We start from the raw sequence: 21,051 nt of genomic DNA on the forward strand, positions 1-21,051 counted from the left end.
CTTTAAGCTTGCTATCCCCAACATGCAGCAGGCAGGCATTTCTTTATTTTGCCCGCTAGTGCCTGTACAAAATCACCCGCGCCTTGTCGTATAGCATCAGTGGCGGGCGACCGCAAATTGTGCAGTGCTGCCCGATGTTTCACGAGCATACGTACGCCATCGTGTGCCTTCTTGCCGTGCCCTGCTGTCAAAAAACTTTGTCATCTGGAGTTCACTTCACCGTCCTTGCAGGCAAATTATGTTTCGTTGAGGGAATCTCAAACTGCTGAATGCTCAAAGCGTTGTCAACTGCCTCTTCATAAGTCGACGACGTTGCCTTAGGAACCGTTGGCGGAAACTCTCGTTGTGCTCTAGAGTTGACGGAACTGGAGCGATGGTTCGCGAGCACGTGTGGACAAGACGCGTGGCAGTCGGAGAGTCAAAGAATTTATTTCGATAATCACAAGACATAAGAAGAAAGGAACTGCAAAATGAGAGAAAACATCCAGAATGAACAACCAAAGGCCAAGGCCAAAAAAAGGGGACGGTAAGGGAACAAGGAAAGAAAAGGGGGGGGAGGGGTCGCGTTTAGAAAAAAGATGGCAAAAGTGCTAGTGGCTGAAAATTAGTCTATTGTTTAAGACGGAGGGAATTTAGTGCAAAGATTAAAGAATGGGCGCTTTTCTTCTTTTTTGCGAGTGCGGGAACAGGGAAAGCCAGATTTAATCACGCAGACTCGCACGTTAAGTTCACTGTGCCCGTTGTGGGATAAAACGTGGTCAGAAATGTGTGTGAAGAGGTTCAAATCAACTTTGTTGGCGAGTCTCAAAGTCTACAAGCCGGTGATACTCACACAAGCTCACACTGCAGAACCCAAGGATCCTGGGCTCGATCCCCGCCCCTGTTCGTTTCAATCTGGATGAGAATCATACCAGCCCGTGCTCGTGTAATCACTACAGCGTGATGCACGTTAAATACCCGAGGCTAGCGGTTGTACTGCAAAATTTCTTATCTACAGTGGAAATCCTGGCGCCACTCTGAGGCAGAATAACTAGGGATGTGCGAATACTCGAATATACGAATTCAAATCGAATAGCAAGTTCTCGAATAATGCGATTTGGGAATCGAATTCCTAGTATTCGGTCACTCGAATATTCGATACATTCAGCCAAAGACGCGCGATCGGCGCTGACAAAAGAGCTGTTTTTTCTCCCGATATTAGCGCCGGGATGTTAGACAGACCATGCGAGAAACACCTCTTGGTCCTCCCACTGCACAAAAATCTAACGGACAGGTTAGAAAAAAGAAAAGTAACGAATGCCACAAACTTTATAGCATGCAGATTTACTCATGATCGTGACTCAATCTAACCTTGAATCACAACCAAAACATCCCATTGTGCCATGCCTAATTCTCTCCACGAGTCAAGCCCCTCGTTTCAAATTGAAGCTCCAATGTAGAACACACTAGGCACACTCACAGAAATCGGCGACTGCACAATCACAAAAAGAAAACCACGTTAACCACGCCGATGAAACCAGCCGAGTTGTTGTCGTCCTTCCGTCAAGTTTGTTTGTTGGAACCGCAAGCCGCAAATTCTGATTCGGAACGAAACGGAACAGAAAAATAGTGTGCCTAGATTTAAAAAGGTTTCCCACCGTTCGATAGCCGCGTTTGAATTACGTACTGCGAGAAGGTGACGAAAAGATGAAAGCGTCGATCGGGCAGGAATTTGGGGCAGGCGTCGTCGCTCTTCGGTTTGCTCTTCTTTCCACGTAACATCACAACACATGCACACTTACGATAAATCTGCGCAGGAGCCGTCTCCGTGGTTTCAGTTTCGCTTGACCCCTTTTTTAAATCTAGGCTTTCTAAAACAGGAAAGATGGACGGAGGAATGGATGCATAGCGGAGGTTGGACGGTGACTTGCGCCACCTAACCGCATGTTTTTTTTTTTTTTTTCTTACTTTAGGTTATATTGTTTAAGCCTGTTTGGTCAGATTTAACAGCTATCTGTTTATTTATATAAAATAAAAATCCCGAGTGCCCTTTTTCTCCTTAAAATTGAGACCAAATATTGCAAAAGGCCCTTTTTCTGAGATATACAAATATAAAGAAAAGGACAATTCGCGGTGTCACGCGTGGCTGTAACTTTGGGTTTTTGTGTAGATAGAATACTGTAAAACCCTTAATGTTCGCGAGCCCTCAATTTTCGCGAATTTCATGAATTGAAGAATTCGCGAAATTAAGGGCGCGCGAAAATTTCGGTCCTTAAGATTTTCAATGCAGGCATCTGGAATTTGCGAAATTTAGTGGTCGCAATTATGTCATCTGTGACCGATTCGCGAAAAATAGGGGCCGTGAAAATAAAGGGTTTTACAGTATGTTTGCGCCATAAAATCTGATCTTTAGTGCCAAACGTCCATCACCAGCTGCTTTTTTTTTTTTTTTTTCACGAGAAGTTTTCTACATTTGAGCTTTTGTTCCGTACCAGATGCATATTCTGCACCAGGCGCATATTCTGCACACACAATAATCTTTCAGAGCACACTTTGAAAAATTCCTACAGATAAAATAATTATTCAATATTCCACTTTTTTTTCTTAATTCGATTCAGTATTCAATTTGATAACTACTATTCGGTACTCGCACACCCCTAAGAATAACCTTTGACTATCTAAACATCCTCAATACAAATTGAATATATATATATATTTTTTTACGATAAGATCATTTGTAATTTTGCGTTTAAAGTTAAGAAGAGGAGCGATCTGTACGCAGGCAAGACATCCTGCGGTGTTGCAGGAGTTTACCTTTTAAGATCGGCTGTATCTAGCGATCTCTAGAGAAATTAATCAAACCTTTTGGTCAGTAAGCTACACACATTAAAGTATAACACTGGAAAGGTAACATGACCAACATATAATCAACTGAGTACAACACCTAATGACCAAACATGTTGCAAAGTTCAGTTTTCCTAGGCAAAATCAGCCACATCACTGATAAAAACAACTCACTCGTTACTTTATACTGCTTAATTGTGCCTGGGAAATCAAATGACCAAATAAGAGCACCGTGGTGTGCGGTGCTCGAGTATCACTACCGCACTCGTTAAGACAGAAAAAACTCAATCCTCATTGAGTGCAACATAGACCTGGTTACACATTTTTTTTTTCTCATTATAAACAACATAATGCAACATATTTTTGCTGATATAAAATTATCGGCCGTGAAGGATCGACCGAATGAAGTTAAAAAAATTGAGGATGATTAATTTCTTTAATAGAAGCGCAAGATTGATGCTTGTCTATTTTTAAAAATTTTTTGGAAAATTTCGGTGCAATGAAAATATAGTTACAGTAGTGGAATGCTATATTTTTTCCTGAAAATGTACACGTATTCAGGACAAAAAAACTTCAGGCTTAAGGTTTAATTTTTTTAAAGTATATAGGTATATCACCAAATAAAATAAATTTGATTAGTTCTAGTAGTAAAGTTTGTGCACGTTTGGCATAAAAAATTTGACAACGTAGACAATTGTATTCTTCATTCTGGGTGCCTTCAAACTTGCGTCAATGTGCAATTGGGAAAGTCCCATTCTCAACCTCACCTTAGGTGCGATTTTTTCTCACAAATACTAGCAAGTTTTTAGCCAAAGTGAGGCTTTTACCGTTGTGTGGACACATTTCTCTACCTCGTTAAGAAATTTCATTGAAAACAAAAAGAACAAAAAATAGGCGTGACACCACCATGACCGTCCTTATCTGAACACACCCTCCTCTAGTTTCTTCGGACATCCTGTCACTGGCGCTGCACTCCGCTTTGTTCCGAAGCAGCCGTGGGATGTTTTACACCTCTACAGTCATCGGTATTTCTCAATGCGCCTGTCCAATCAACGTCTCGTCTTTACCATGGTTGCATGCAGGATCTATGATCGCAACATCCAACACCGGGAACATCCGCATCGACGAGTGCAAACGAATTCCAGTTATCCTCGGTTGCCTTGCCAACACGTTTGCACACGCTCCCGTAGAGGCCGTTGCAGCTCCTAAAATCATGCGCCGGCTCGGCGAGCGTGCCCGTAGAAAAAAATCCGATGAACGCAAAGCGTTCGGCGATCATCGATCTTTGAATCACATGTGCGCTTTCCTTCGCACGACAAACTGTTCTCAAACCCGTCCAACACGTCTCGCTCCTTTTTCGAGACAGTCGACAGTGTCAAACAATCAACGCCGGAATGTCCAATTTTTTTTTTCATCCTTTTTGAAGCGATTTTTGGTAAACACTCCTATATGACGCACCACAGACGCGTGCGTTGGGGGCTTTCGAAGGGACGATATCCTCGGGCTCTTTCGCTTCCCCTACCCGTGTCTGACGGAAGACAGGCCGCGGGCGTTGTGCATAGGGTCCGAACATAAATGCCGCTCCACGGTAGAGAGGCTAGATTTAAGAGAGGGAGCAACTCAAAGCGCAGAGAGCACTTGCAACATAATGGCGGGCGCCTCCTCCAAAGGTGGTCGCAAGTGCGCGTGCATTGCGTCGCCGCGGGTCAAGGAGCAAAGCAGGTGGAGAGACCAAGACACGGACAATACCTCCTCGCAGCTCGCATTGCAAACGTGGCCCGTGAGCCACGTGACCCCGACGGAGCAGCTGGAGACACTCCGAGAGCCAGGCTTGCTACTCCCTAGCCACGTCGCCGTCAGAAGCGGCTTTTCGGCACTCCTTCGCTCCGTTTTCCGTTTGCTTGGGGGGAGGAGAGCGAGGGAACGTTCTTCCACACACCTCCGTGTATTCTCGTGTGCTTTGGGCCCCTCGGCCTTCGTAATAAGCGTGGTCGGCCGCCCAATACGCTTCTAATCATCCGGTTCAAAAGGCCTGTATTGTGGTCGGGACTGCGTTGAATTTTGAATGAAGCAATATTTCGAATAAAGCAATTTAGAGACTGCGATGTGGAGGCATTACTGGCATCAAAACAAGCATGGCGCACGAAGCGGCAGCGTAGAATATATCCGCCGTGCCGATACAGTGACAGACGTGATCGCAGTGATATGATTGGCCTAACCCATTTTGGAGCACCTTTTGGAGCAGCCAAAACAGTGTTTTGGAGCAGCAAAAGTGGCCTTTGGAGCAGCCAAAACAGTGTTTCGGAGCAGAAAAAGTGACTTTTGGAGCATATATTCTTAGAAAAATAAATATTTGTTTTAAGTGATGTACAAGCGAAGGGCACTTTGTGTTGTGTTGTGATGCGACGTGTTGGGGCAGTATTCGCTGCTTATGTTTTTGCTCCTGAGACATCCCACAAGTATACAGCGCTGTGGGTGTTGCCAAGCAATTCCGGAAAAAACAAAACAAAAAAAAACAAGCTTGCTTTTGTTTTACTGGTTCCCAACGTGGCAGATCTTTATAAAAAAGTAAGCAAACATAAAACAATGGATTGCAAGCATCCCGGCTGGTGCCTCTCGTGCAATCATGTTCACATGCACGTGAGGGCAATTTTGGCAAGCTTGCAGTTAGACCTGCTTCGTCGTGCGAGCGGAGACAACGGCTGTTCGTCCGAAACCATGCCACTCCGCTCCGTCGCCAACTGGTTCCCAAAATAGTATACGTGTACAAAATGTAACTGTCCAGCATACGACAATAAACAGTACAGCGGCGCGTGCTTGCCAGGGCGGCGGGTGGGGTACAAGCTAAACACAAAAAAAAAGAGCCTGAGCATATCGATGCAAGACATTGCGAGCCAGGGTCAAAAAGTTCTGGAGCGCTTTGTGCAACGACTGAACTCGAGACAAACAAGCGCGCTGTGCGGGTTCAGCATGCAGACATTGCCTTCTTTGCTTTAGCTCACTTCCCGTCATCAACTTTCTTTCGCGGCAGATTTTTCACGTATCGGGGTCCCTCTCGGAAGAAAGCCCACCGAGGGAAACCTAGGTAATCAATACTTTGACACAGCAGTCATTGAGTTAAAGAGGGATTTTTATAGCAGCGTATGATTTAAACAAGAGCAGGAATGTCGATGCGTTTCAGTTTAGAAAGCGCCATACCTGCAGCGACGTGGGAACGGCAACACACGATGTCGCGAGACCATGGCACTGCGGTCATGCGAGCGCTTCAGCTCACAACTCTCGCTGCGCAAAAACGTGGTTTTGTTTCACAGCATGACGGTATGTCTCGAACCCGGCACACTAACGTCAGAGTGTCTGCACACGCCCGCGTCTATCGCTAAAAAATTAAAAAAAAGAAGAAAAAAAGACGCAAGACGAGATTCCCGAGACGACGACGAGAGCGCGAAACGCGAGACGGTGGGAAAAATTATGCAAGACCGCATAGACGATTCATGCAGGGTACTTTGTGTCGGGCAGCGTTTTGTGCTACCTAGCCAACGCAAGCTCAATTACGGTTCTCAATTTAGTTTCGTTTTTGAAAGGCGACCAAGATTGGTCCTTTGGCACAGGCTTGGCGCAGATTAGCCATATTTTGGCGAAATGTAGCAGGATGTAGCAGAGTTAGCCCATTGGCGCAGTTTGGCGCAATTGCTGCAGCAATCACATCACTGTGATCGGGAGAACAGAACTCTTGCGTCGTACGGTCCGGGTCCATCGTTGTCACTGCCCACAAGACCACGGCGAGTTGAAAAATGATGAAACGTTGTCTCCACAATACACAATGCCTAACAATTGAAGCACTTTACGACGCGGTGGTTCATACTGTCGACTTGGTGCAACCGCACCGCTTCGACCTCAATGCACATCAATGTATCCGGCGTAAAGGGCGGGGTTTCACAAGGAGAGGCGACGTGTAAAACCCCGCCCTTTACGCCGCATTATGTGACACAGTGACATCACGCGACATTATAATGCCACGCGACACCGTGACATCACTTCACGTCAAGTTCGAGTGTCATGTGATGTCATGACGTCACGTGACGTCATAATATCCCGCAATGTCAACATGTCACGTGACATGATGTCGTGCGATACCATAAGGTAAATGTCATGAGGCCGCATGACCTCATCGTCACCTGAGCTCATGAGGTCCCACGAGTTCCTTGAGTAAAGTGACCTCGTGCGATGTCACAAAGTAACTTGACCTCGCAACATTGCACAATGTCGCACGTACGCATGCAGCATGTGCACGGCTCACTTCCAACACAATTTGGGGGTCTCCGAGTTGATCAGATCGAATTGAGACAGTCTTAAAATTTTTCCTAATTCTAACTATGAAGGGCTGTGGACATCACCGAAACACAAACTGACAATGGTGGGACGCCGAGGCAGATGGCCGGCAACTCACCTGCGCTCCAGGATCTCGGGGTCTGTGATGCGTGTGTTGGTCATGTGGGTGTGCACACCGCTGCGGCCGTGCCAGTCTGGTCCCTGCAATTATGGGCCTCCGTCAGAGTCTCGTTTCAGGCCACTTTGTCTAGCATACTGCATGGCGTAAAAGTTCAGGGAATTACATGTACACGTGTCAAGGGACCAAACTGCACAACAGGCAGATCAAAAGCTGTACAAATATCGCCATATGATCCCAAGTATGGTTTTCCTTCTTTCTTATATTTAATTCCCCGTTTTACTCAAAATATATTTGTTTTTTCTTATATGGGGGGAATACGACCGCCACAAACATTAAACTAACGCAAACTCTACAAAAAAAAAAAACTGTTTGCATTATACAGTGCAATCTCATTAATTTGAACCAGAGCGGGACCAGAACTATGTTTGAATAATGCAAAGTTTGAATTACCGGGAGTTTCCTTCACAGAAACACATAGGACAGGACCCGCGTGTTAGTATGAATTATCTGGGAATTTGAATTAATGAGGTTCCAGTGTATGTAACACTGCATACAATATTCCTATCATTCCATTATTTAGTTGATGGTATATTCTAGATTCCAAATCAGCATTATTATAAACTTTTTGTCGCATTAAAAAGGCCTCTCTCGGGCAAAACGAAAATGGATTCCTATCAATCTCCAACCTTAGGCCGAGGGAGGTCGCCTATGAGACTCGCCGTGTACAGATGTGGATAGTGCCACACTCCAGAACGAACTACGGTAATTGGATGTTGAGGTGCAAGGTACAATCACTTTTCTAAATTGCCCAACGGAATCAAACATATACTGTAAAATAGCGGGCAAGCACCCACTCAAACTTTGGAGATAATTGCAAAAAAATGGGGGATGGGCTCAATTAAAATATTCTGGCGGGCTAGTTGGTTATACATATTAAATTACAAATAGCGCTAGGACGAGGACAGACGAAGAAGTGGACAGGACAGGCGCTAACTCACAACTGACGGTTTTATATACAACGTTAAAGAAGAAGGTGAAGGAAGTGTCTGGAGTTGAAAAAAGAAGAAAAAATAGGTCTTTTTCTAACCGGGCACTCTAAGAAGATTGTTAGACTAAAAAGAATAAGACACAGCAGACCAAAACAAAATTAGTAAAAATTAAACAAAGGTAATGATTTTGAACTCTGGACCGTGGGATACAAATTGAGAATAAAAAATTGGATAAAAAATTAATAGAAAATAAAAAGTGATCGTCCAAAGGCTGCCGATCAGTGCCTCGTACAGCCTATTTACCTTTCTACATCCAACAGGCACCACAGCCAAAGCTATACCGGCGCGAGCGCATAGACCCACCCGGTGCACCACCTCACGCGCTCACATGCAAATGTGATAATGTATAGTGGTTCAAGTATTGAACCTCTTTGTCCGTCAACGCCAAAGATGGTGCGGAGACGCATTTTTCTCCATTGGCTTGTATGGTCTGTGCTTCATAGATTTCCCTGTTCCTCTTTTCTTTAAAACGTCTGATCACTTTTGTGTTTGAAAGCAAAGGTGTGCAGGAGCAATATCGCACATGCATGGCTAAATGTCCAGAAGGTGTTGACTGCAGGGTCAGGGCATGTTCTCTCAGTCGTGGGTTTATGCAACGTCCAGTCTGTCCTATATACACTTTCCCACATGTGAAAGGGATTTCATACACCACTCCGCTGTTGCAGTCGACATACTGCAACAGCGGAGGGGATGGGCGCTTGTCCGGTCATCAAGTATGTTCAATGTTTGTGAGAGAGTGCCCGTGGAATTTGTGATTACAAAAAACCTGAATCACTCGATTACCGTTCACCTGTCACTTATTTTTGTGTTGTAAGAATTGTTACCAAAGCATTGCGTGCATGCTAACTTCTGCTGGTGCGGGGAGGCAGAGGCCCGTAAAGAAACAAGAACGCTTTCTCTGCCTCAAATGGAGAGGAGAAATCTCAAGTCAAACTGGCAAGACATTTCCATAAAATATTCTAATCCTTTGTTCTTAACACAAAATCTCTTTTATGAGGTGTTTTCCATGAGAAAATTAACAAACATCATAATGAGTGTCATGAATGAGGGACACGCGAAAGCGTTAGAGAAGTCAGGATTATATATAATGATTACAAATGTGAAGGTTTTCATCTGAATTCAAGCACAGTTTTAAAGTGGAATATTTAACTTTATAAAAAAAAAAAAAAAATGTTGCACGTTTTGGGAGCATTGTTGAAATGAAAAAAAAAAAAGCAAACGGCGAGCTTGGCGGAATTTTTATTTTCGAGTAATTGACCATCGAAGTGGCTGAGGCTAAACTGATGTTTCTTCCACTGGTCGGGGATTGCATGTTTGACTGCTCGCTATGACACCCTCGAAGTAGATTTCATTGGGCCTAAAGAATTACAAAAATTGTATATTTTAGAATACCGTAATATCCCGAGTCGTCGGCCAGCTCCTTGTCGCCTGAAATTCGCAAGAAAAGTGCGGGTGGGCCATGTCACGGTGGGTAAGCGCAAAAGGTTTAGAAAAAGCTAAAAAAAATGCCCATTTCTTCTGTGTGTATTTAGCACGGCAGTGCAAGAGGTACATTAAACTCAGAACTTGAATTACTTTCATAGCTTTATACAAGAAATGCTCATGAAAGAATGTTTTCCTATCACCAAGTCCGTTGCTTGCATACGCGTGATGAACACCGCCGACCAGCACAGAGCGCGAACACTCGTTCCGTGAAACCACGTTTCTAAAACCCCATGTTCCCTTCGTTAAAAAAAAAATAAAATAACTAGGCACGAGTGAGCAGACGAGCGAGCGAGTGAGCAGGTAAGTGATCAAGCAAGCAAAAGAAGCGACGAAGAGAGATGCTGGGGAAGCGATAAAACCTGCGATCGCATTAGCAAATACTCTGGCGGCGGGCCAAGTCGGGCGCCGTGTCAATCGCAAGGACTAGGCTCTGGCGCAACTTTCCTGTTTGGTGCTTACATACTGCATCCGTGCGCGGTTTGCTATCAACGCGGCTTGAGGTGGCGTTGAAGGCACCATAAACACCGAGCTCTGAACTGGATGCTTTACAAACGTCTGCGTGCCACGTTCCAGCAAATCTTTATTTGCCCGTTTGCCTCGTCTCAAACAGCGCACCACCTTACCAACCGCGACATACAGGGAAAATGATTGGCTATTTGCGGTGACCTTATTTCGGTGGAGACAAACTTTGACCTTACACTCTGCGGTCCCTGAATGGGTTACTGCTTGCATTATCTTTCCAATTTTATCCTGTCCACACAAATTATTCTTGTAAACAAAACCAAGTGCCGTTCTGTTATCTCCAGTCTCTATCGTTTTCTTTTTGCACGAATGTACTCAGACTTCGGGGTCGCAAAAATCGGGGAGGAAATGGGTAAACAAATTGAAGTGTCTTTCCCTCCATTTTACTTTGTCACAGACGTCCTTCAACCGCAAGGTTTGCGGCCGCATCATTCGGGTAGGATGAACGTTTGCAGACCGCTGAGTCCGCATAGGCGTATTTGTAGGGGTCTAGTCACAGATTGTCTTAAGCAATAACTGAAAGCTCCAAAAGTTTGCGCAAGCATACCGGAATTCTCCGGCAGTGCAGCGATGCCCTAACAGGTTCCATATTTGAAACGTGAAATTAACTTTTGGCGCAGTGGGAGCTCCTTATCGGCCACGTGTAGCAAACAGGTGCTGCCACGTTGGGGACAGAGCAAGGGTTGAAGCGAAGGCGACTTACAGCACCAGCTCCTCCCGCCACCGTCTCGTAGTAGCCCAGGCTGTCGTCTCCAAATGTGATGTTGTTCATGCACCCCTGGAAGGCAGGCAACAAGGTTATTCCTACTAAAAAAAAAACCATATCTCGCAGCAGACCACTGACAAGAATGGCGCTAACAATGACGGTGAGCTATCGAGTTATTGGTGCATAATAATACCAGGATCAGACGACTGAGTGTATTTTCGAAAAGCTGTCAATTAAAAAAACTGCACCCTTCCTCGATAGCAGGAACTCTACCTCTATGCGCTCAAGGTCATGCGCCATCGTGCTACAGCCTTAAGAAAATACTTTAGAAAATTTTTAGTGAGAAGGTAGCACCTTGCACTAAATAAAAATGGTACCTCCTTTAGACGATTTCTGCTTAGAACACAATGACTTCACAACAAATTTGATCAATCTGTGGCAATGTTCGATTGATGGGATGACATTCAATGGTTTTAACAGTGTGGGGAAAAAAGACAAGAAAAAAAAATGCCTTCGAGGACTCCAAAGGGTCCGCAGACCGCCATTTGAGATCCACTGGACTAAACCAATCAAATGCAGTGAATGTCTTGTGACTTGCGCTTTTAGTATGAGAGTTTATGGTCGTATCTGTCCGAGCCATCGACTGTGCTCTGACCCAAGATAAAACAGAGAATATGGCAAGTAGGGACGCTGTGAAATACATATTTGAATTATTTTCCTTCCCTTCTACTTCCCCGAATACAGTATAGACCACTTACAACGTAACCGCTTATAGTGCAGGACCGGGTATAACGCGGTTTTTTTAAACCACCGGTTCGCCACCCATAGAACTCCATGTAATTACATACCGCTTAAAACGCAGGCGCGCGAAGGGAAATACCGGTTATAGTGCGGTTTCTGGCACAGCCCGCCGACCGCGCCGACGACCGGAGCAGCGAGCACGCTTGCCTGTGCGACACTAGATAACGGCGCTGACAGCGCGAGCCGCAAGCGTTGCGCAAGCGGCACTCGCGGGGCAAGGAGGGTGCTCGAAGAAGCGGGAGAAGCGAAGAGAGAGGCTTCAGTTGCCCTAGCGACGGAGGGACGCACGCACGTGTCGTTCACGTGCGTGCGTCCCTCCGCTGCGTTGGAAACCAACAACCGCAACCCGCGGGCCGGCTGCTTCTATCCGCGAACATGGCGTCGGTTGTGATCAACGTTGTGATCGTCGTCGTAGACGGCGTTCATCTCATCGTTCCGCGTAAAAGCGCTATCCTTGACTGTGAATTTTCGTTGTGTGTCGCTGTGATAACTCAGCACGTATTGGAAGGGAAGATCCACCTACTCGAGCGGCGATGTCGTGGCGGCGCTCTCAAGACGGCAGAAACGCCCGTGTCGTCGTGTTTGTTTACTTCGACTACAGTGGTGATTTCTAAGCATTTGTGTCCTCGAACTTTGCCCGGATTTCTTATTTGGCGCATTTCATGCGTGTGCTCAAGTTAAGGTATTACTGGCGCGTACCGTATGAAGGATGCGAATTTTCACGCGTTTTCATCTCCGGAGAAAAGTGATTAGGGTTAGCAATCCTGAACGCTCGCAACATCCGTCCGCAACCCGCGACGCCGCTAAGAGGCTGCGCCAGGCAAAAGCCGCTCATTTCTTTCAAAATGTGTGACACACTTGAGAGAGAAGTGTACTAGTCTGGTGAAATAAAGACTTTCCTCAAACTAAGCTTTATTTTTCATCTAACATAAAATAAATTCTTTTACAAAGGTAAGTTGTCACATGGCATGTATTTTGGCCTGAAAAATTGATGTTTCGGTTATAACGCGGTACCGCTTATAGTGCGGACCTTCGCGACTCCCGCGACATACGTTATATGCGGTCTACACTGTATTAGGATCGACCAATCATAGGATATTTTTTTTTTTTTACTTCGCTTAAGCTCATCATGGTGCAGGTGTGCAGCAATCCTTAGCAAAAATGGCACTTTGGCGCAAGATGTAGCAGGCTCTTGTTCATGGCCCAATTTGGCACAAATGGTGTAGCACTTCCATTGCTGCTTTTTTGTTAGGCCATGGCAAACTTTTTTCAAAAATATTTTTTTTTTTCTTCGAACAGGGCCTAAAAGAGGGGCCAGTGCAAAAGGCTAACAAGCCTGATCATACACCGGTCCCATAAAGTTCACGCAAGTAATTAAATGAGTGGACAGAAAAACGCATTCAGCTGAAAGTAGCTAACTCATATATAGTGACCGGCACTGCTATCTAGGACGACGAAGGTGGCTTTTTAACGCAAAAGCATTAACTGTCTCATGGGGCAAGTCGTGCCAAACGGCACCTTAAATCCTTTCTTCCTCTTTTTCAAGTGCAGCCAGCTCCCAGCTATGAAACCATGCGCAAAGCCTAGGCAACGGCACCTAGTTTCCTCGATCCCAAAGAAGCAGAGTAAAGCTGATGGATTTCGGCTTTGGTGCCATTGGCTGGCGCGCGTCGACGAGACTCCCATTAAACGCTGTGCTTGTTTCAACTAACGGCCACCCCAAGGCGCTGCGTGCCCGTCAGCGTGCCGTTAACACGGAGCGTCTAAGATTAGCATGCCCAGGAGAGCGCGCACGCTGACCAGCGACGAAAAGTATGTAGCAGGCGGACGAGTGGCTTGCATGGAGTCCTGGGCAGTAAGTAACGCGTTACCAGTAACTAGTCACTTTTAGAGCGCAGCTATTAGGGGCCCGTTCCCGGCTTAAGCGGCGTCGCCGTCGGCGAAACCAGGTCACCCCAAGGTCACGTGACCCCCCCCCCCCCCCCGAGGTCACGTGACCTCCCCGATGATGTCATCGTCACTATTGACGTCAACGGCATCTGCATCGTCATCGTCACTGATGACGTCACCGGCATCCGCATCATCATCGTCATCATCACGGATGACGTCATCAGTGACGTCACTGACATCCGCATCGCCATCGTCATCATCGCTTATGACGTCATCAGTGACGTCACTGATGACGTCATCGGAATCCGCATCGTCATCGTCACTGATGGCATCATTGGCATCGTCACGTGACCCCCCCCCCCCCAGTACCCTTCCCTCCTCCTCCTGAAGAGCTGTGCTCTAATTCGGTGTTACAGGGAGTTGTAAACGGGTTTCACTTTTATTCTGTAACTTCTACCGGTTACGCATTACTCTTTAAAGGGATACTTCAACGAAATTTGAAATATTCCCGTCGTGTTCAAAAATAGGTTGAATATGATCCACAATATCCGTAAATGACAATCGCACGTTTGTATTTTGATCCTGGTGGTTGTATTTTTTGTTATAAACGGCCCACTCTGGCAAGCGCTCGGAGAAGGCCCAGCTTAGAGCACATGGCATCCAACGCAATCGTGACGTAGGTCGTCTCAAGACGAGCAAAGCTACAGCGAGGCTGACGTCGAGAGGATGGCCTAGTCGTTCCAGCCACCGAAGCGGCTGCTTTTGTACGAATTTTGAGAGACGGGTTAATCTTCTATAATCTTCTAGGGGACAATAGCGACTTCTGCGACACACAAAAGGGATTCTCGAGAAGAGGGGAGTTCCTCCTTCCCCCCTTCCCTCGTCGTGGCCGGAGACGAGACAACCTCCGTCACTGGCTGTCAAGGTTCCTAGACAAACATTACAAACGAGGCGTCAGCGACATCCACCAGGTGCTCTCTGCTAATCGTTTAATTCGTTTTAAAATTCCTTTTCGAGACTTTTTTAACAAGATATTGGTATGTTCCATGTGATACTGCTCTTTTGAACACATATAGACCAAAAAATGAGCGCCGAAATTTCGTTGTAGTATCCCTTTAATACTCCTAACTTGTAACTGTAACACGGTTACTTTTTTATTGGGTAATTGTAACCATTTAGGCTGTTGCAGTTACTTTTTTGTTAAGGCCCGTTCACACTCTTGCGACCAAGTACGACAGAGAGAGACGAGATCTCTTAAAACTTCTTAAATGTTTTCAGAATGAGGGAACACACCGGCATTGTGGCGCCATCTATGCGGTAACCCTGGAACTGCATTTCACAAGAGCGAAGGTTTTGCGGGATTTCCGAGGTCAAATGTGCGTAATACCCATAGAAAGGCTCGTTTATAACATTGACAAAAGTTTTTCAAGCCAAGAAAGAAAGGATAATGCGCGAGAAATAAAAAAAAATATGCCGAACCGCCTAGTTTACACTGCTTCCAAATAGATGGCGCCAGTGTGTTCTCTGGTTTAAGAAGTTTTAAGGAACCCAGGTTTAGGAGGTCGCAAGAGTGTGAACGGGACTTTACTATATTTATTAGATCCTTTCCCCACATGGTGAAATTGCCATCTTGAAGTATTTTTTTCGAAACTCCTCGTTTACAAAAAAAAAAGAAAAGAAGCGTGGCCACGCATTACACAAACAACAATGTGCCTGCTTTAGCCTTCGACCTAGAACGGATGACGGGCGAGTAAGCACGAAACCAGGAAATAAAGGAGGCGGCGCCCGTGGTGGCAGGGGTGGCAAGCAATGTCTGTTTCACTGATTTTGGTTCACTCTTCTCTTATGAAGACCATCTGCGGGTGTCGGTGGTCGTACAATGTTTTCCAAGTATTCCGTCTGAGCTGTGTCTGCACCCCCCCCTCTCCCTTCCCCTTCGACAGATATGTCCGTGCTGTCGTTTTTACACCCAGCTGGTCGCCGTTTCCTCTTCCCTAATAATTTTCAAGGAAGGCGCACCCCCATATTAAGCAGAAAGCCGGCGTTGTTCAACTTATTCATTTTCTTTGGAGCCGCTCGACTAAACACTAAGGCAGGTCCAAGTGTAACTGCCTTTTTTGTTGATAGCCTCAAGAAACACCCCAATGGAAGGACACTTTGTTGTGGAACCTATGCAGTGCACCAGCTGAAGTGATTTCCGGAAAACACGTGTCTTAAGTGAGAGAAACAGCTGTTTTTAATACATGTGTGCGGACTGGTCTTCCAAAGTTTGAAACAGATGGCTGGTCGCCGTACACTCGTAGAGCACCAGAAGACCTCCCTTTCCCCTTTATTGTTTTGAAGGTGTTTGAATTGCTGTGTTTAGGCCTGCTTCCGAGTATATCCCATAAAGTAGTTATGTGACCATCTGTGTCCTCATTCGTTTCAAAACACACAAAAAAAGTTTATTGATGCAGGTTGATGACAAATTTTGAAAAACAGTTAATTCTAAGTTGTAACAATTATTGAAAATAAATTATGCACATCAAAATACTGAAACGGCGAATGACGCAAAAAAGAAACACCCTTCGGGTTTAGATTGTTCTAATTTCTCAGTTTACCTTTCTTCTCACCATAGCGTAACAAATGAAAAAAAATTCATTTTGGTTTGTGATTTCTTGTGTCCAATTTTCATACTGTAACGAGAAAGTAACAACGTTACTCTTCTTGCAGTAACTGTCACACATTACTTTTTGAAGCCGGTAACTGTAACAGGGTTACTTTTTCTCCTTAGGTAACTGTAACTGTAACACTGTTACTTTTTACTGGTAACGTGCCCATGACTGCTTGCATGCTTTCACATTCACAACTCATAGGAAGTGCTTAGGTTTACCTCAGGCCTTTTAATGCGAAAGCATTAACTGTCCCATGGAGTGAGCCAACGTCATCAGCTTTGAAGCAGCGCCAAACGGCACCTTAAATCCTTTCTCCAGGTGAAGCCAGCTCCCAGCTACGAAACCACGTGAAAAGCTAGCTAACGGCACCAAAATTCCCTGATCCCAAAGGAGCGGAGAAAAGCTGATGGATTTTCGGCTTCAGTCCCATTGGCTGGCGCGTTGACGAGGCTCACATTGGCCGCTGTGTGTCATCTTCACCGACGGCCATCCCATAGCGCTGCATGTCCGTCAGCGCGCCGCTAACACGAAACGTCCAAAGTCAGAGCGGTGAGGAGAGGTGGCCTCTCCTCGCTGGCAGACAGCGCTGTTCTGCTGCCGACGCGAATACGCTGCAGACGAAATAAGGGAGCGGAAGAATGATGTACATGCTTTCGCATTCACAGGGTGGAACTCATGAACTGCACTTGGGAGCAGCCATGGGAGCAGCTGAAACCGCTGTTTTGGAACAGGTTGGGAGCAGCTAAAACTACATTCTGGAACAGGCTAGGAACAGCTCAGATCAGTTTTCATTGCACTTCAGCTTGTGTCTTAGACAAGCACGGGAGCGATTTCGCTTGTGCTTAGCAGCACAGATGAATGTGAGGGGTTAGGGACCTAGGTAGATGGGATATACAGTATAGACCACTTACAACGTAACCGCTTATAGTGCAGGACCGGGTATAACGCGGTTTTTTTAAACCACCGGTTCGCCTCCCATAGAACTCCATGTATTTACATACCGCTTAAAATGCAGGCGCGCGAAGGGAAATACCGGCTATAGTGCGGTTTTTGGCACAGCCCGCCGACCGCGCCGACGACCGGAGCAGCGGGCACGCTTCCCTGTGCGACACTAGAAAACGGCGCTGACGGCGCGGGGCGAGGATGTTGCTCGAAGAAGTGGGGAGAAGCGAAGAGAGAGGCTTCAGTCGCCGTAGCGACAGAGGGACGCACGCACGTGTCGTTCACGTGCGTGCGTCCCTCCGCTGCGTTGGAAACAAAGAAACAAACAACCGCACCGACAGACCAATCGCAGATCGAGGAGAAGTGTTCGCGCGCGTTGCGTACCGGTCGCGGGCCGGCTGCTTCTCCGCAAACATGGTGTCGGTTGTGATCGTCGTCGTAGACGGAGTTCATCTCATCGTTCTGCGTAAAAGCGCTACCCTTGACTGTGAATTTTCGTTGTGTGTCGCTATGATAACCCAGCACGTACTAGAAGGGAAGATCCACCTCGTGCAGCGATGTCGTGGCGGCGCCAGCGGCGCTCTCAAGACGGCAGAAACGGCCGTGTCGTCGTGTTTGTTTACTTCGACTACAGTGGTGATTTCTAAGCATTTGTGACCTCAAACATCGCCCGGATTTCTTATTTGGCGCATTTCATGCGTGTGCTAAAGTTCAAGGTATTACTGGCGCACACCGTATGAAGGATGCGAATTTTCACGCGTTTTCATCTCCGGAGAAAAGTGATTAGGGTTAGCAATCCTGAACGCTCGCAACGTCCGTCCGCAACCCGCGACGCCGTTAAAAGGCTGCGCCAGGCAAAAGCCGCTAATTTCTTTCAAAATGTGTGACACACTTGAGACATAACTGTACTAGTCTGGTGAAATAAAGACTTTCCTCGAACTAAGCTTTATTTTTCATCTAACATAAAATAAATTCTTTTACAAAGGTAAGTTGTCTCAAGGCATGTATTTTGGCCTGAAAAATTGATGTTTTGGTTATAACGCGGTACCGCTTATGGTGCGGATTTTCGCGACTCCCGCGACATACGTTATATGCGGTCTACACTGTAGTAACAGTGTAACAGATGCAAAAACTTGAAACTTTGTGAGCCTTAATGAGAACCAAAAAGAAAGTACCTCATGATTCTGGAGATAGTGTCCTTGATATTTTCTGAGTGGCTTTCAGCTGCTCAAAATGCAAACCAGCATTGCTTATCGCACAACCCACACGTGCTCGACAAGTAATTACATGCGCGAACCACGTGACGTGCACAAGCAACGGACGTGCAGTTGCGCGGAGGAACAGGGCAACAAATTTCGAGTTTATCTTATTGTGCAACTCAATATCGAAGCAGCAGACTACGATTAATTAATGCAGCTATCATATTCTAAGCGATAAGCAGAAGCAAGGTTAAAGTACGCCGAGCAGATTACTGCTCGCATGAGAGCTGCTGGCCGGCAAAATTTGGGATCAGACCGCCTTTCTGTTCTATTAAATCACGATTTATCTTGCAGAAATGCGGTTCCAACTTCTAAAGATGAAGTACTAAAAAATATCTTTTGCTCATTTGTTTTTAACTGGCCGACGTCAGGATACCGGGCCGCAGAGCCTCAGGCAATCTGACGCTTAACGACTTGACCTCACCTCGGTCAACTTGCTTAACTGCTCGTGGTCGAAGAATAACAATCCAGTCGCAGGTGGTGTAGTACTTGGAATCCGACCCCCGAGTTTTTTTTTGCGCGCTCCCAACTCGGGATACACAGGGGGAATAAACAGAACAAGGGAATGTAAGGCCGACCAAGCTAAATGCACTCATTGTTGCCAATCGAGTCGATAGAAACCGAAACCAAGACAAAATACAATCTTTTTGGCGCACGTTGTGCCATTTGGTGCATAATGGCAGGAGGCATTGGCTGTGGCGCAGTTTCCATGACATGGCGCAGTATGGCGCAGACAAATGTGTCTGGCGCAAAATGGCGCAGCCATTCCACCCCAGCATTCACAACTCATAAGAAGCGCTTAGGTGTACCTCGAGCCCTCCTTTCTGGTCGCTTTCGCAAGGTTCTCAGCTTCGTCAATACTTATCGTTATATCTGTAGTGCTGCTCCAAGTTTGTTCGTTAAAACGGCTAAAATTTCTCAGAAAGTGCAACAGCCAGAACGAGCAAAGAATGTAATTTAGACATATTCAATATTTTGTGCCTCACCTGCGAAGCGGCGCAAGTGCCGAAGGCCTTGAAGACGACGTCCACCACCCTCTGCGAGGTGAGCACGTTGCCGCCCACCACAGCAGCATCGGCCGACGGATTCAGCAGCGAGTGCCTGGGGAGCACCACTTGTACAGGTGCCAGGCAGCCCTGAAACGAATGCTGCCTCAAACAATGTTGCACGGGCGACATCTGCCAATCCTATTTCAAAAGGTGCCAGTGTAAGCGGTCGGTGCACGAGGGATGCTCGTTGTCATTTCTGTTTATCTGGATGCGGATAGTAGGGTCTAGCCGGAACCACTGAAAAAGCTACGCTTAGAAAATTGACACTCCGTCCCCCGGTCATCTTACGGCTCCATCCTTTTGGTGCTTAGTGTAGGGTGGATGCCATCGACCATTCTTACCATTGCTCAGATTCCAAAGCCAAGCAGTGCTACTCCTTTATTACCTTTTCCAGCCAGCGTATTGGCCTTTTGTTTAAGTAAAGCTTCCTAGTGGAACTTTTGTTTTCCTTTTTCCATCTGAGCGGCAGACACGAGTCTGTTTTTGAAAGAATTCATATGATACAGATACCTAAATGGTGATGGATGGATTTTAATAGCTAAACCCTTTGTAACAGGTGGTAGCTTGTGCCACCTAGCGAAAGTCGAAAAAGACAAACATATGTTTCCTCCCGGCCTTCTAGGCCAATTTTCTCCTCCTATCACCAGGCAATGTGGGATATCACCAGGATGACCTTCGGAGAATCGGGCAAAAAAGAAACTAAAAAAACATCACCCCCCCCCTCCCCCTCTTCCCCCCAGCACGGGAGTCAACAATTTTCCTCTGGTCAAACCTGGTCGGCATTACCCTAGCACCGGACCCACTGCGGGACAGGGTTGAGACTTTGGCCCAAAGCCACGCGGGACGGAGTCCCAATTTTCCTCTGTCCCACCTGTCCCCAGCTGTGCTAGTTAGTTGTCCATCATTCAATTACCCCTAGATAATTTCCACCAATCTTCTAATTGTCTCTTTATCACCGTAATCCCTTTCTCCTCTGTCCTTCCATCGCCACCAGTAAGACCCAGGGCCCCGGCCAAATCCATTACCCCCTCGGGGAGGGCAGGGCGAAGCCCCGTGCACTTCAAAACCAAGTGCTCTAGTGTCTCGCTACTATCATTATGGCTGAACATGGTTAAAATCGCGCACGAAGAGACGAGGACAAATGAGGAAGGAACACAGAACACAGACAGGCGTGCACTCACAACTCTAGCATATTAAGTGAAGAAGAGAAAGAAGAAGCACTATTTTTTACAAGGGACAACGTCACCAGGGGGAAACAGATCATCCGCAGTCAAATGATCGCAAGAAGGCAACTTCTTTTTTGCTCAAAGCTACCGACGGCTGGCTAACGCAGCGATCGGTCAGACTCAAGATGGTGAACGCCTCGAGCACCCAGATTGCAAAGCCTAACGCTAGCGCGTTCGTTTTTCTTTAAAGCGGCC

At 46.4% G+C, this 21,051-nt stretch overlaps 1 protein-coding gene across 3 annotated transcripts in view; it reads right to left on the reverse strand.

The window, feature by feature from the left end:
- LOC8025851 (5-oxoprolinase) overlaps nt 1-21,051 on the reverse strand; it is a 240,122-nt gene that overhangs the window by 15,013 nt on the left and 204,058 nt on the right. For 2 of the 3 annotated variants that reach the window (XM_029972619.4, XM_042292107.1), the window contains exons 27-29: nt 19,568-19,717; nt 11,033-11,107; nt 7,271-7,353 (exon numbers count right to left, since the gene is read on the reverse strand). In XM_029972619.4, the coding sequence (XP_029828479.2) occupies nt 7,271-7,353; nt 11,033-11,107; nt 19,568-19,717 (308 nt within the window). Of the gene's footprint in view, nt 1-4,428; nt 4,724-7,270; nt 7,354-11,032; nt 11,108-19,567; nt 19,718-21,051 lie in introns of those variants that run through there. The other variant, XM_042292106.1, reaches the window with a different exon arrangement.

This window comes from Ixodes scapularis, unplaced genomic scaffold (assembly GCF_016920785.2).
Source record: "Ixodes scapularis isolate PalLabHiFi unplaced genomic scaffold, ASM1692078v2 PGA_scaffold2__306_contigs__length_199485367, whole genome shotgun sequence".
NCBI lineage: Eukaryota > Metazoa > Arthropoda > Arachnida > Ixodida > Ixodidae > Ixodes > Ixodes scapularis.